The 17,579-nt window shown below is 34.5% G+C and overlaps 1 protein-coding gene across 1 annotated transcript in view; it reads left to right on the forward strand.

Annotated features, from left to right (window-relative positions):
* CNTN5 (contactin 5) overlaps positions 1 to 17,579 on the forward strand; it is a 570,282-nt gene that overhangs the window by 98,529 nt on the left and 454,174 nt on the right. Inside the window, exon 5 of the mRNA XM_044919780.1 lies at positions 14,813 to 14,908. Within this exon, the coding sequence (XP_044775715.1) occupies positions 14,813 to 14,908 (96 nt within the window). The remainder of the gene's footprint in view (positions 1 to 14,812; positions 14,909 to 17,579) is intronic.

The raw sequence follows: 17,579 nt of genomic DNA on the forward strand, positions 1-17,579 counted from the left end.
AATCAAGAAGGAAAGAATGACTTTGAATGACACACTGGACCAAATGGACTTAACAGATATATAATCAGAACATGGCATCCTAAAGCAGCAGAATACACATTCTTTTCAAGTGCACATGTGACATTCTCCAGAATAGATCACATATTAGGCCACAAATCAGGCCTCAACAAGAACAAAAAGACTGAGATCTCACCATGCATCTTTTCTGACCACAGTGCTGTGAAACTTGAAGTCAACCACAAGAAAAACATTGAAAAGACTACAAATATGTGGAATTAAACAACATGCTACTAAAGAAGGAATGGGTCAACCAGGAAATCAAAGAAGAAATTAAAAAAAAAAAAGGAAACAAAAGAAAATGAAAACACATTGGTGCAAAACCATTGGGATGCAGCAAAAGTGGTCATAAGAAAAGTATATAACAATAGAGGCCTACCTCAAAAAGCAAGAAAAATCTCAAATAAACAACTTAACTATATAGCTAAAGGAGCTAGAAAAAGAACAAGAAACAAAAGCTAAAACCAGCAGGAGGGAGATATAAAAACTAGAACAAAAAAATGTAGAAACTAAAAAGGACATAAGAACAGATATATACATAACTATATAATAGTTTTCAGTGTGGTTGTGTAGACTGCTGTGAAAAGTGGTGTGTGTGTGTGTCTATAAGGACTTATATTGTAGTATATGTATATATATAATATGTATTATATATATAATGGAATTTTATTCCATATATAAAATAGAATATTACTGAGCCATCAAAAAGAATGGATTCTTGCCCTTTGCAAAGACATGGATGGAGCTAGAGAATACTATTTTTTTTTCTAAGATTTTATTTATTTGACAGAGAGAGAGATAGCAAGAGCAGGAACACAAGCAAGGGGAGTGGGAGAGGGGGAAGCCTGGCTTCCAGTCAAGCAGAGAGCCCGATGCAGGGCTCCATTCCAGGACCCTGGGATCATGAACTGAGCTGAAGGCAGACGCTTAACGACTGAGCCACCCAGGCATCCCTAGGGAATACTATGTTAAGTGAAATAATCAGTTAGAGAAAGACAAATACTATATGATTTCACTTTTATGTGAAATTTAAGAAACAAGACAAAGGAACATAGTGGGGGAAATGGAGAGGAAAACCAAGAAACACTCTTAACTATAGAGAACAACCTGATAGTTACCAGAGGGGAAGTGGGCAGGGGGATGGGTTATATAGGAGATGGGTAAGGAGAGCACTTGTGATGAGCACCCAGTGTTGTAAGTGATGAATCACTAAATTCTTTTTTTTTTTTTTTTTTTTTTTTTTTAAAAGATTTTATTTATTTATTTGACAGAGAGAGAGAGAGAGAACAAGTACGCAGAGAGGCAGGCAGAGGGAGAGGGAGAAGCAGGCTTCCCGCTGAGCAGGGAGCCCGATGCGGGGCTCGATTTCAGGACGCTGGAATCATGACCTGAGCCGAAGGCAGACGTTTAACTGACTGAGCCACCCAGGCGCCCCGAATCACTAAATTCTACACCTGAAACTAATATTACACTGTGTTATCTAAGTGGAATTTTAAATACAAAGTTGGGGGGAAAAAAAAAAAGCATTTGCAGAAGAGCAAAAGCAGAAGTAGGGTGATATCACAGCAGTGAAGGTGAGAGACGCCCATGAAAGCTATAAAGAAGGTTAGACGTTATTAATAATAATTTTTTACAGAGAATAAGTACCACAGAGAAAAGTTAATTAGGGAAGGGAGATAAGGAATGTATAAGAAAAAAAGAAAAATGTTTGGAGGAAGGGCAATGTAGTCATGGATTCAACATGTTACTACATTTTTAAAAGATTAAACTATAAATAGGTTAAAAATTATCTTGTATTTAATGCAAAAAAAAAAAAAGGATAAGTTTGCCACTGTGCTTGTAAAGGCTCTCTTTGACAATCTCTTTTACTTAATGAGTGTTCTATCTCCTATTTACTTGAATAACTTTGTAGATAGTCCCCAAATATTACAATTTGAGAATATTTAATTCTATAAGTTCAAAGTATTTAGAAAAAAATAAAAATTATTTAGGTTCATAATTAGAAGTTGGTAAGATACAGCTTTCTGAAATTTTTAGAGGGAAATAATATTTACCAACTGCTTATTATTGGCCAGTTGTCTGGGTAAGATATTTACATGTTAGGAAATTTTTTACAGTAGTCTTCTAAGATATGTCTAATAATTATCTCATCATGGGTAGGAAGTAAAGCGTAGTGAAATAAAATAATTTTCCCAAGGTGCCTGTTAATAAATAGTGATGGATGAATTTGAATGTAGGTCTTTTGCTTTCAAAGCCCTTATTTTTATAGTAATATTTTAAATATAATTTTAAGATCCACTGGTTAGTTAGTAACTTAAATAATTTATGTTAAAATAAGGCCATGGAAGTGCAATGTTTCTCTTAAAATATTTTCAAACAAATTGAATATCTACTCTTCAGAACTTTTTTTTTTTTTTACCATAATCTTTAGTGTGGTTGTGTAGACTGCTGTGAATAAGAGATTTTGTTGGGAATATATAGAGATGCCATAAAAAAAGAATTACAATTACTTTCATATAGAAACTTTAATGTTTTTTGTAATTATTACACAACCAACAAAAAGAAATTTCTTTTTTAAAAAATTGTCTATCTTATGCCTTCCATCTCCATTAAGGATTGAAATGGTATACACATGACCTTTTTACTATTAAAGTAATTTAATCTTGAGTGAAAAATCTGCTCTAGAAATAGCATGATAATGCATATATGTTTCAGTGTTATCTGTAATGCTCAGTATTATTGGGAATTTTGGATCTTATAGGATTATAATTTTGAAAAGATATGATAGCATAGCATTTGGAAAATATCTCAACATTTAGGTATTTCAAAACTAAAATTCATCAAGTATAATTATATGCTAAAGATAAATATGTAATTGCTTTATTGATTCAAGTACTTATTTATCAATTATTTATTAGCTACCCATAGAATAATGCATTAGGCATTATTTTAAGCAGTGGTAAGACAAAGTGTTTATTTAAAGATTATATTCTAATGGTTGGAGAAGACAGACAGTAAATTTTAAATTCCATTATATAATGTGTCAGGTGATCATAAGTGTTATGATAGAAAAGGAACCAGAATAAAGGGAACAGAAATTGGGAAGAAACAATCTACTCATCAAGGAAGTCCTCTGACATTCCAGCAGAGACCTGCACAAAGTTAGGGAGATCTGTCCAAGTACCCAAGAGGGAGAGTATCCTAGGCAGAGAGAACAGTTAGGGAAAGAGTCTGGGAATATTATACTGAACATAGCAAACAAAAATCCCTGTGCTCATACACTTTAAATTCTACGTGTGGAGGCACAATAGATAAGAAAAATAAACAATAGTTTGTTGGAGAATAAGTACCACAGAGAAAAGTTAATTAGGGAAGGGAGATAAGGAATGTATAAGGGATAATTAGGTTGCACTTTTTGGTAAGATGCCCACTGAAGATCTCTCTATGAAGGTGACACTAAAATAGAGACCTACGGGCGCCTGGGTGGCTCAGTTGGTTAAGCGACTGCCTTCGGCTCAGGTCATGATCCTGGAGTCCCGGGATCGAGTCCCGCATCGGGCTCCCTGCTCGGCAAATATTAAAGATTTAATAAAATCTTTAAAAAAAATAAAAAATAAAATAAAATAGAGACCTAAAGGGGGTTTAGGTAACAGCTATGATTATATCTGGGGAGTGCGGGGTAAGGGATGTTCTACTTGGAGGAAGCAGCAAATACAAAGGCCTTGAGGCAGGACAACACTTGGTCTATTTTGTTTGGTTAAAAGCAAGGAAGCCAGTGTGCTATAATGGAGAGAAGGAAGATAAATATAGTAGAAGATGACATCAAAGAGACAACAAAATCAAGATAGTCTAGGGCCTGTGTGCCATTGTAAGTGGTTTGAATTTTCCTCTGAGTAATATAAAAAGCCATTTAGGTCAGATGTTCTAACTTCATTTTAAAAGAACCAATTCTGGCTGCTGTGCTGAGAATAGACTTAAAGAGAGCAAAAGCAGAAGTAGGGTGATATCACAGCAGTGAAGGTGAGAGATGCCCATGAAAGCTATAAAGAAGGTTAGATGTTATTGGATTCTGGATATATTATGAAATAGTATCAATAGGATTTGCTCAGGAATTGTATGTGGGATGTGAGAGAAAAAAAAATCAAACATGATTTTTGCAGTTTATCTTAAACCTGAAAAAAATGAAATGATCACTTACTCTTATTGGAAATATATATGGCAATGGTAGGTTGGCAGGTGGGAATGGGAGTTCCATTAGGATATGTTATGTTTCAATGCCTGTTAGACATCCAAATGGAAATGTCAAGTAAATTGTGTGTGTGTGTGTGTGTGTGTGTGTGTGTGTTGCTATTCAAGGGAGGTATCCAGGAAGGAATAAATTTGATAATTCTTCAGTGTAAACATTGTTTTTTAAATACAGGAGGTTATATATAAAATGACCCTGGGAATGGTGTGGACTGAGAAATGAAAGGGTCCAAGGACTAAGCTGAGACCCTGAAATGTTTAGATATTGGAAATAGGAGGACTAAGCTAATGGAAGTGAAGAGGAGGACACAGTGAAAAAATTCAAGCAAAAAGCTCATTTTCCGGAGAAGGATGTGAAGAATTCTATCCAATACTGATTACAGGTCAAGTAGATTAGAACTGAGGAATTGATCAATTAATTTAACAACGTGAAGGTCATTTGTTTCCTTCACAGTAGCATTTGGTCAGTGGTAGGAAGACAGCCAGATCTGAGAAGCTTTTGAGAGAATGGGAGTTGTTGGCAGTGTTTGTTTGTTTTACGGGGAGGGGGGAATGGTTGGTACCTGGAGGGAAAAAGGGTCAAAGAGATATTTTTTTTTCCTTTTGTTCTTTTAAACTTTGGAGAAATGCCAATATTTGGAATACTACTGATGATGCAGAAGGGAGAGGTGGGCCTTTGATTAGATCAGAGACAGTTGATTATTGATAAGATAATCAGGGGCAGTGTAGATATAGGTAAGTTGATAACTATTGTGGTAGTGTTACAGGTTGACTTCTCTCGGAAACTGGCTCAGTGATTGGAATTTAGTGTAGATGATGGTTATTAAGGAGTGCCCTTTGAATTCATCCACTGGAAGGGAGAAGGAAGGAGCAGATTTGAGAAGGAGCTGCGATGTAGGTTTAACAGTAATCTCAGCTGACACCAAGGAGGATCTTTAAAGCTAGAATGACTTTTTAGGGTTGTCTGAAGTTGGACCAAGGTAATCAGATCATTATATTCATTCATTGAGCAGTTGTTGGCTGTGTGCTACTCAAGGAAGGGATATAACCTTGGTTGAGCTGATTCTCTGTAGCAAGGCAGCCCCTGAAGGTGCTGAGAGCTGAAAACTGTCAATAGGACCCCCAACAGTTGGGACAAGTCCTTCATTAAAGGGGAATCTAAGACATACATTGCAGTTTGCCCCTAGGAGAAATATATATGTGATTTTTTTTATTACATCTGTTTTCTCCAGTAAGTAGGAAGGAAGAAGCAGGGGAAAGGGCAGGAAGTTGTTTTCAAAGAGAGATGTAAAAGTATTGTCTAGAGGTTGGAGAGAACGGAATCCATAAATGTGCTGGGATTAGAGGTGGCACAAAGGGCCTGCCTGAGGTTCATGGATGAATTTAGAGCAAAATTAGTCATCATTGTTATTGTTTTTCTCCATTCATGTTCCCTTGACAAGAGTACAATAGGTAGATAGTTTAATTTAACCTAGGTTGAAGTTGTGCTAGGGAAATAAAAAGGAGGGAGAGAGGGGTAAGGAGTCATGGTTGTAAGGAAGTATTAATCTAATAAAATATTATAAAATGTAAAATAGCTGAAGAGAATAGTTAGGTCCAAAAGCTTGAAAGACAATCAAAATATGTATGAGTCTTAGGAATTAATGTACTAAATGACTTGCTGGTTTTACTAAATGACACCTTCCCCCATCTCTAATGGTCTATAATACTCAAAATCTCTATCCATGTTCTATTTATTATTATTATTATTATTATTATTATTATTATTATTATTTACTTTCCAATGTCAGTCTTATAATTTCCTGAGACTTTTAATAAATTAAGACTTATCTGAGTTGGGAAAAATATTTGAACTTAGACGTAAGCAAATAGAAATTATTTCTTAACTATGGAGAACAAACTGATGGGTACAAGAGGGGAGGTGAGTGGGGGGGGAATGGGTGAAATGGGTGAAGGGAATTAAGAGTACACTTATCTTGATGAGTCTTAAGTAATGTATAGAATTGTTGAATATCTCTATTGTACACCTCAAACTAATATAACACCCTATGTTAATTACACTGGGATTAATTTTTTTAAATAAAAAAAATAATAAAGGAAGAAGCAGTACTTAAGTGGAAAAAAAAAGAATTATTAATATAATTGTTAACCCAGAGTGTAGAAAGTTAAGTCAAATGTATAGAACCTCTGCCAGGGTTCACAGACTATCATCACATTAGTCAAAAAATTTATACACAACTTTAGCATTTGAGATTATTTCACTATATATTATTCACAATTGAGGTAGCTTTTGGTAACATACATCAAGATATCAAAGAAAAGACCTAAGATCAAAAACATTTTTATCACACTCTGGATAATAGATCTTTTTACAAAAGCAATGACAATTTACTGCTTTACTTATAATGGAGTTTAAATGGTCTCTTTCAAGGCAAACATACACTGATATAATTTGGTTTCCTCTTAATCAGTGAAAACTTTGGCTGGATGATTCATATCTGATAATATGCAAAGTGAAAATGACAAGCCACAGCAAGAGATTAGTCATCTGACCCATTAAATATAAAAAGGAAAAATGGGAATGAAGAAAGTTTCATTGTAACTTGTCATTATCTCATAGATTTACTTCACCACATGTCTAGCTGTACCTAGCTGTACCTTAATTCAATTCTTATCTTCATGTAATAAATGGGAGTATATTTTTGAGATACCTCTAATTAACTCAACTGATACTTTCAAAAGACTTATTTTAGGGGCACCTGGGTGGCTCAGTCAGTTAAGGGTCTGCCTTCAGCTCAGATCACGATCCCAGGGTTCTGGGATCAAGCCCCACATTGGACTCCCTGCTCAATGCAGAGCCTGCTTGTCCTTCTTCCTCTGCTGCTCCCCCTGCTTGTGCTCTCTCTCTCTCGCTCGCTCTCTCTCTGTCAAATAAATAAATAAAATCTTTAAGAAAAAGACTAATTTTATTAAACACTTAATGCTTTTAAAAGGTGATATGATGTCACAATCACTGATGACTTATAACAATTATTTTGAAGAATTGTAGATTACTTCATGTGGTGTAATAGGTAAATATTTAAAGAAATAATCACATCAATTGAAACATTCTAAATTAAGAGCATTGGAATAACTCTAGATTAGAAACATGCTAGTTCCAAAAATGAATTTGTCATCTTGAAGTTTCAAATCCTTGGCTGTGAGTTTTTATTTCTGTTACTTAACCTTAGTGAATGCCAATGTCCTTATCAATAAGTGGGGATAATAAGCCCTTCCCTTCTGTTTTTACATATTGATCACAGGCTTATGAGCTCACCCTTAACCAAAAGAACACCACAAAGCTTCACATTTCTATGAGTTTCAGTCAAGGTATCATTCAATAATCAAATTTTTATCTTAAAAACTACTATTATTAAGAATCCTTTTTGTTGTAGTGTCTTAGGAAAGCTTTTACATGCAGGCAAATGGCTATGTATTGAAAAATGCTTATTTAATTCTCACTCAAAATAAATGTAAGAATTACTTTTTCCATTCTTCACTAATTTTCATCTATATGTCTTTCATCTGTCAGAAAATGATTTTTATAAGAGATCCTTATGAGGATTATTTCTAAATTCCTAAAATCAACTTGGCCTAACTTCCAAATGTTGAATTGCTTTTGTACTAATACATTTTATTAAACAATCACATTGATTTTGATTTGCCAACTCACTACTTATTAACTGTGCGACCATAGTCAAGCTTTTATTTTCTCTTCACGTATGTTTAGTAATCTTTAAAATGGAGAAATTAATATTTAATCACCAACATGTCTAGCATGTTGGAGTATGTATGTATGTATGCTAGTAGGTAGTGTGATTATAATTTCTTTTCCCCTTTTTCATTGTTTTAGAATGTCAAAGATAGTTTCTGAATGAGGTCTGGCCAATTTTTATTACAGGATATTTATATGAGACACAAAAATCTGACAATGATCTGAATAATCCTAATGATAACAGAAACAATAATAGCAATAAGAAACAAAAGTGATGAAAGAAGACTTCAATATGCAATCACTTTGCAAATGAGGCAACAAATACAAAGTTAATATTAGAAAATCTTTCAGTCATTTTTATAGAAATCACAGAAGTTAAAGTTGTGAGGCCCCGCAGAAAGAGTACCTATCTTAGTTCTTCAATGTTATAATCTTACATAAGAATCTGATACCCTAATGTTGATAATTAATAAAATTCAAGTCTCTGACATCTAGTCTAAAGTGTTTTACCTTTTTCAATTGTTTTAGTTTTTGTATAAAATCAAACTCAATTTTATGAAGTTTAGAACCATAGTAAGTTATATTTACAAAACCTTTAGTGTTAGAGAATTAATTGAGAATACCTGAAGCATGGACAGTCTAAAGCTTACTAGCACCACCTACAGGATGAATGTATAACCAAGTGCAATTTATTTTATTTTAAAAATTTATTTATTTATTTGAGAGAGAGAGGGAGAGAGAGAATCTCAACCAGGCCGAGTGCGGAGCTTGACACAGGGCTTGATCCCACAACCCTGAGATCAGGACCTGAGTCAAAATCAGGAGTCAGACATTCAACCAACTGAGCCACCCAGGCGTCCCTAACCAAGTGCAATTTAAAATAAACACTCTGATTCCCATTCCTTTTTCTAAACACACAACTCTCATACACCAAACATTGTGACTTACTCAGAACAGATTTAAGACTAGGAAATTATAACCCAGGAGGCAGATGAACCTCAACACTTTATTCCTAATTGTATAAGATTTATCTTGTTAAATGGTGTTGGGAAAATTGGACAGCCACATGTAGAAGAATGAAACTGGACCATTTCCTTACACCATGCATAAAAATAAACTCAAAATGGATTAAAGACCTCTGTGTGAGACAGGAGTCCATCAAAATCCTTTAGGAGAACATAGGCAGCAACCTCTTGACCTCAGTCACAGCACCTTCTTGCTAGGCACATCTCCAAAGCAAGGGAAACAAAAGCAAAAATGAACTATTGGGACTTCACCAAAATAAAAAGCTTTTACAGAGCAAAAGACACAATTGACAAAACCAAAAGACAACAGACAGAATGGGAGAAGATATTTGCAAATGTCCTATTAGATAAAGGGTTAGTAACCAAGATCTATAAAGAGCTTATAAAACTCAACATCCAAAAAACAAATAATCCAGTCAAGAAATGGGCAGAAGACATGAACAGATATTTCTCCAAAGAAGACATACAAATGGCCAACAGACACATGAAAAAATGCTCAACATCACTCGGCATAAGGAAAATACAAATCAAAACTACAATGAGATACCACCTCACACCAGTCAGAATGGCTAAAATAAACAAGTCGGGAAACAACAAATGTTGGTGAGGATGCAGAGAAAGGGGAACCCTCTTGCATTGTTGGTGGGAATGCAAACTGGTTCAGCAACTCTGGAAAACAGTATGGAGGTTCTTCAAAAAGATAAAAATAGACCTACCCTATGACCCAGCAATTGCACTACTGGCTATTTATCCAAAGAATACAAACATAGTGATTCAAAGGGGCACATGCACCCCAATGTTTATAGCAGCAATATCCATAATAGCCAAATTATGGAAAGAGCCCGGATGTCCATCGACAGAGAAATGGATAAAGATGTGATGTATATATACACAATGGAATATTACTCAGCCATCAAAAAATGAAATCTTGCCATTTGCAATGACATGGATGGAACTAGGGGGTATTATGCTAAGTGAAATAAGTCTTTCAGAGAAAGACAATTATCATATGATTTCACTCATATGTGAAATTTAAGAAACAAAACAGATGAACATAGGGGTAGGGAGGGAAAAATAAAATAAGATTAAATCATTTCTCCCCAGTAACTAACCAATCTATTGTACTTAACCTAAGATCATAAGATCAGTGTCCTGAACCCCTTATGTACTTTCTTTCTCTAACACTTTCAAATAATTCACCTGTCTAGGCAATGGTTTTTGAAATGTTTTCACGTGTATGTATGTGTGCACGTGCACTATACCTACTTAAGGTGTCTTAATGGGTGAAAAACCTTCCTATTTTGTTTGCAAATTTGTTCAACCCACTATACCACCCAGTGTGATCTTTATGAAGTCTTTCAGGAGAAATCCTTCTACAGACCTTACAATCTATTAACATTATTCTTACACTGAGTTACTGGAAAATTTTTATCTTGCCGTAACCATCAATGCTAAGACTGGAAATATATCCATCTTTATTTTGGCCCTTTAAGTTTAACGTAAAATTAATGGCCAACTTCTAATAATTTATAAAAGCATATGACATATATTCTTAAGTGTTAATCTTAACCTACAGGATTCATACCATACCCATTTTATCTTCACCTGGAATCTGTAAACCACTTATTTGATTTTTTGTATTATATACAAATGTATTTTAAGCTGTTTCAAATCCTTTGTGGAATAACGCAAGGAAGAAAGGGGAAGAAGGAAGGAGGAAAGGTAGGGAGGTGGAGGAAGGAAGGAGAGAAAGGAAGGAAAAAACTCAAGTTGTATGTGTGTGTGTGTATGTGTAGCTCACGTTTAGGAGAATATCATGAAGTGCTACATGGTAACTCATAAGGATGGCCGTGACAAGCTGGGCTCATACATCTATTTGGTGGCACAGATTCCTCTCAGCTGGGTCTGTGGAAAGTTGGCCCAAGTAGATATGATAAGTTCATACATCTACATCCTTCCTTTGCATCTTTTCTGTAACCCTAGTACCTAACATTGTGTTCAGTGTGTGGTCTGCACTGGAGAAATATTTATTAAATAAATGGATGAAATTATTTATCTTACATTTGTTGAATATGCTTCAAATCACACATCCTAAATCTACATTCTGTCATGTGAGGTTCTCAAACACATTATTTATTATATACCTTTTTATTTCTTTGCATGGTTCGTTGAGGATGAATAGGTACAATATTTCTGTAAGCTGCAGCTCTAGTTAAAGTTCCACTATCAAAATCCACATGAACTTCTGAACTTGGAAGAAGAGTTACAGAAAAGACAAGGCCTAGAGCCCTGTGATTCTTGATCACAAACATTCTCCTCTAGTCCTTTACTTGTCTATTTGTCCACGTGCTATTTTATAAGTTCAGAAAGAGGTGTATTTCAGTTCAAGACTTTAACCTGAATTTTGGAGTCCTTGTACTAAGATTTTAATTTTTACTCATTTTTCCCTTATAAATCAAAAATAGAACATATCAGGGTGCCTGGGTGGCTCAGTTGGTTAAGCGACTGCCTTCGGCTTGGGTCATGATCCTGGAGTCCGGGGATCGAGTCCCACATCGGGCTCCCTGCTCAGCAGGGAGTCTGCTTCTCCCTCTGACCCTCCTCCCTCGCATGTTCTCTGTCTCTCATTCTCTCTCTCGCAAATAAATAAAATCTTTAAAAAAAAAGAACGTATCAACATGTACTTTTTACATGTGTCAATAAAATAATCAAAGCTCCATCCATAAATGTTTTTGTTTTTAAAGATTTTATTCATTTACTTGACAGAGAGGGAACACAAGCAGGGGGAGTGTGAGAGGGAGAAGCAGGCTTCCCGCAGCACAAGGAGCCCGATGTGGGGCTCGATCCCAGGACCCTGGGATCATGACTGAGCCGAAGGCAGACGCTTAACGACTGAGCCACCCAGGCGCCCCCTGATATTCTTGTTTTTTTTTTTATCTCCTTTATAAATACAATGTATAAGCTATTAAAATAATGTAATAAGCACTCAAACTAAGTTCTCTGATAAGTACCTCCAAAGAAAGTAACTGCTTTCATTCACAATGAGATAAAAATAACCAGCTGTATTTTCACTAAGACTGTTCTGCCCAATTGCCATCCCCACTCTATCCAAGAATTTTTTTCACATAAATCATTCTGCCACAGATAACCAAAATCTTGCCTGACACAAGGACCATTTTTACATTACAGATAATATTTCACTTTTTTTTTTTCCTTAGGAGGAAGGATTTAAATGAGAAAAGTACACTCTCCATAAAAATTCAGTCTCCTTTTTAGTATTTCCCTACATGTTTTATGAAAGAAAGAAATATATTCACAATTGAAAAAATCCATTTATCTTTGTACTGGTATGCTTCCTAGGAAATAATGACACAGAAAATTCCATGAGGAAATGTTGAATTGTACCTGTATTAACAGCTAATACCTAATAAAGCAATTACAACTTAGTGCTATCTTTCAGGTCATTGTGATCTCAAAACACAATTTGGGTCTTAATTATTCTATAATTTTCTATTCTTTTTCATGTCTAATTTCTAGGCCATGCCTATACTTCAGTTTCTCAGATATAGAAATTAATTTAGGACTGTTCTTTATTAAAATATTCTGTTTACTATAATAGGTTGATTTGAAATGTCAGAATAAGCATAACATAAACTTGTAGTAAATGTATTGGAAGATATATATATTTTTCAAAAACCATTTAAGAAATTCAGTTATAATACATTGATATCCAAATAGCCTTCCGGAGTTTATAAATTCAGTGAGGATGAAGAAAGGAAAGTAAAACCAGGCCTAAAGAGGCATTACAACCTTAATGCAATCACTGCTTCACTGTGTGGTTCCTGTGTCCCAGAGTAGAGTCAAAGGAAGTCAAATTAGAAATCTTGCCATGCTTGTTTTCATATTAAGATCCTTTATTGGAAAAAGACAGCTTCTATCCCTAAGAACCAATGCATAGGAAATTTAAAGCCATGAATCACACATATTTGAAAATGAGTAAACTTGATTTTTACCAGAAGTTAGTGTCTATGTTTTCAAACCACCATCAAAAAAAAAAAAAAAAAAAGAAAGAATTAGGACAATTTTTTCTAATCTATCTAGTTTGTGAAATGCTTAACTATTGACAATGAAGCACAGATATATTATTTTTATTTATTTATTCATGAGAGACAGAGAGAGAGAGAGAAGCAGAGGCAGAGGGAGAAGCAGACTGCTTCTGCAGGGAGCCTGATGCTGGACTCGATCCCAGGACCCTGGGATCATGACCTGAGCTAAAGGCAGATGCTTAACCAACTGAACCACTCAGGCTCCCTGAAGCATAGAATTATGTGTAAAATTATAAACACTTTCATCAATAATGAACACTTTTTTATTTATTTGGCATTATGCCTTCACGGTTTAGTAGTTCCTCATGATTTTGAATGTGTTTAAGAAGATTTTATTGTAAATTCAGTAAATCAGTAAATTGTTGCATATATCTCAAAAAAAGTATAAGATCCCTCTTAGGATATTAAAGTTAGTGATTTATCTCCATATAATTTCAGTATATTTTCTTGACTGCTTACTCTCATCATTTGTCAGATTAACAAACATTAAATTTGAGAGTCTACATTGTATTGGTGGGAAACATACTATTTTAATGTGAAGTAATGAGAAGTTTCAAAAAACCTCTTTTACAATTGGTGAATAATGGAGGGAAAGGAAGAACATTTTCAAGAAGTATTTTTCACCATGGGAACATGATTTTACAGACTGAGAATTCTGGGACATTGTTTATTTTTATAAATATTGAAATCCTACCATTCCTAGGAAACTATTTTAAAAATCATATATTTGATCAACTTAGCCCAAGAAGGGGGAAAAGGCCATATATACTGAACTATGAATAGATTTAATAAACAGTAATAGAAATGCAAATAATATACTTCATTTTTTAGGTAACTTTATTTTTAGGAAAGTATTTTCAAATTGTGCAAATGCAACATAATTTAAGAGAAGGGAGTTGAACCCCAATCAATGTTGTAATTCTTTATACATATAGTTGGGTATTTTGATAACTATGATAGTTCCAGAGTAATGAAAATGGATGGGTATAATTAATTTGTACAAGCCATTCCAGGCTTCTATAAAATGAAAATAACATGACTTTTTCACTCACATTTATAGAAAAAGAATACTTTATATCCCCATTATATTCTGCTAGAGCACACAAGTCTCTCTAATTTAGAAAATTCATGCTTGGTTTTACACACCATTCCTAGCATGACATAATGAAGCACCAGGTTGGACACCAGACACCCCTAACCACTTCTATTTCTCTTCTCACTATGCATGATTTGGTTTTATTAATATTAGAAAAATCAATATGTAAAAATTTTATATAGAAATGAAAGGACTATTTAATGTGTTATAAATGTATTGTCTATTTTATATACTTTTTATATAAAAGTATACTTATATACTTTTATATATTTATCTATACTGGCAACTTGTATGCACTATAAGTAGAAATAGTGTGTAGTGCATATAATCTGAAAATTGTGGCATTTAAAATTGTATGGTATAGTATGGTATAGATTTATTTTTAAGGCCCTGATATCACTGCCTAACAAACAAAAATAAACTTTGCATAATGAGACAAAAGTAGGTACAAGTTATAAAAGTAGAAATTCTTTAAGCTTTTTTTTTTTTTTTTTTTGCCTTGCATCTAAGTGCTGTGTTATATTGACAGATCTGGGAAATTTTAGTGGCCGGACAAGAAGTGCAGTCTCGGTGAGGGAAGGCCAGGGGGTTGTTCTGATGTGCTCTCCTCCGCCTCATTCTCCAGGTACAGTAGGATCCCATTCTACATTGCTGCTGATCTCTTTTACTATATGCTCATTCTTTTAGACAGGGTATTGACTAAGAAACATTCCAGGTGAAATGTGCATGGGTTTTTTGAAATGTACCAGAGTACCAGCTTAGTAATTAAAGATCATATACTCTAACTACCACTGGACAGAAGACTGCACTCCTATGATAAGATTGTTTTATTGCCATTCTAACTGTTGATTGTTGTGGTTATGTCTCTGCCTGCGACCAGTGAGGAATACATTGCCTGGAGCACAAGGAATGTGATAAGCTGAGAGAGTAAAAACTTTTCAAAATTATTTGGAGTGTCAGAGTTGAGTTAACTGAATAACAACGTGCATCTTGTTTCAGAAGATAAGCTTGAAACTGGGTTGTTTATGGTGTTGTTTGTGACACTGGAACAAAAACTGCTAAGAAATATTTTTTTGAGTTTCAAACAAAACTATAATTTACATATTACTTTTTGGCCACTTGAGCTCTTATTTGTAAAAGTCATGGTAATAGGTAAGTACTTCATGGGGTTTGGAGGAATAGAATAGTAAACTGTGCTCAGATTAATCATATTCCCTTTGCCAACCCAGCTAATTATACTCTTTTTTTTCTTAGTTCTATAATTTGAGATGAGTACCTCTTTGTATCTCAGTATAGTTTTCCTATAATACAATTTAAGAGTGGCCAGTATCAACTAGAGAGAGAGAATCAAATGTCTATTGGAGAAATAACAAAGACCTTAGGGTTAACAGGAAACTGAATTCAGTCCTGGCATCTCAATCAATTTTTCTTTTTTGTTTAGTGTGAAAATCATACTTGTTTCTAGGTTGTAATTATCGGTGTAGTAATGGGGCCCAACTTTGTTCTACCATGGATAATTCTTATCATAAATTACAACAGGACCTCAATTTTCTTAAAATTTCTCATCTTTATCTGACCCCCTTTCTAATTTTTTTAATTGAGGGAAAAGTAAATTATGTTTCAATAAGAAAATAGTTTCAAAAAACATTTTGCTTTGAAACTCAGATAACAATTACTATCAGGAACCAATTTTTGAGTTTCCCCCACCTAATTCTTATTGGTCAATTCAGTCTACTCCTTCTGTGAGTAGCTTAGGGACTTTTACAGTAAACATATTTAATCTTACCTGCTTGTGATTCTAGGCTTAGATTCTTTCAAGGAAACATGTGTTGTAACTTTTTTTCTATGGATAAGACAAAAAATTTTAGTAGGTTTAAGAGAATCCTATAGCATCAATATATGCTATGTCTAATGTTGGGTTATTAGATTTAGTTTAAGGAGCAATATTAGATGAATAATTGTTAAAGATAAAAGAGAAGAAGGAAGAGGAGGGGGACAAAGGAATCTGCTCTATAAAGGATGAAAGTGTTCACCATCAGACTTAAAGGAGTTAACATGAAAGCAAGATTTTTTGAAACATAACCTATATCGCAAGGCTGTTAGAGCATGTGCAGAAAAGGGAAATGTGAGAGAATGATACAGGAAGCAAAACTGCAAGATTACACAAAGACAAATTATCCAATTGCCAAAGAAAACTACAGAGATTTCTAATTGGGAAAAACAGCAATAATGAATTGCATACGTGATAAGCAAGAGATATAAGAATATGTATTAATAATTGATGAAATAAATAAAAATGTGATATCTGACTGACATCAGTAAGAGTAATGCCAGATGGTAGCTATTGTATATATGTTGTAAGAATATATACACCTGGGGCACCTGGCTGGCTCAATTGGTGGAACATGTGACTCTTGATCTCAGAATCTTGAATTTGAGCCCCACGCTGGGTGTAGAGATTACTTAATAAATAATAAAAAAAATATTAGACTGTATACCTTAATATGGTAGGAGAGGTTGTATTCTACTAGGTACTCATTTGGGGGTTTTATGTCAAATGATCCACTCAAACATCAGTGTTAGCACCACAGAGTTTTAGGGGATACGTGCATAGCCAAAAATAACAGGAGTAACTCAGCATCCAGACCAATGTCTAACACTTACCAGTTGAGTAGTTTCTCCTGATCAGTCAAATCCTATCTTTAAGGTTCTTTGTTGAACATTCCTTTTATATTCTTGCTCCAACTGAAACTTGCATATACACTGAAGATATGGCTTCCCCACGGCCCTTTAAAGTCATGGCTATTTATTCTCCCAATTTGTATGTACCATTCAGAGTAAGATTGGAACAGATATCCTCCTTTCTTCTCATTACCTGCTCTCCCTTCCTCCTTACAAACCTTCAGTTTTAAATTTCAAGCCATTAGACTCTACACTTTCTTGTTGCAATCATTTACACTCTCCCAGCTCATTATCTTCATTTCCTGAGATTTTACCACCTGGGTCACTGTCAATTTCTTCAATACTGCTCCAGTCTTAATATTTGGTAATTTCAGCAGAGGTCTTACAACATTCTGTCCTCTTCATTCCTTTTATTTCTCCATTGCGATGCTCTTATTTTACAACCATCCATGGCCACTTAAACTGTTATTACAAACAGATACAATCTCTCAATTACCACACTTCTTATTAGCATCTACTACCTTCTGCTTATTCTTTCCAATACCCTGATTCTAGGAATCCTTTAACGTCATTGAAATCTACAAATCACAGATCCTAGCTCCTTCTCACTCTAC

This window comes from Neomonachus schauinslandi, chromosome 11 (genome assembly GCF_002201575.2).
Source record: "Neomonachus schauinslandi chromosome 11, ASM220157v2, whole genome shotgun sequence".
In the NCBI taxonomy this organism is placed as follows: domain Eukaryota; kingdom Metazoa; phylum Chordata; class Mammalia; order Carnivora; family Phocidae; genus Neomonachus; species Neomonachus schauinslandi.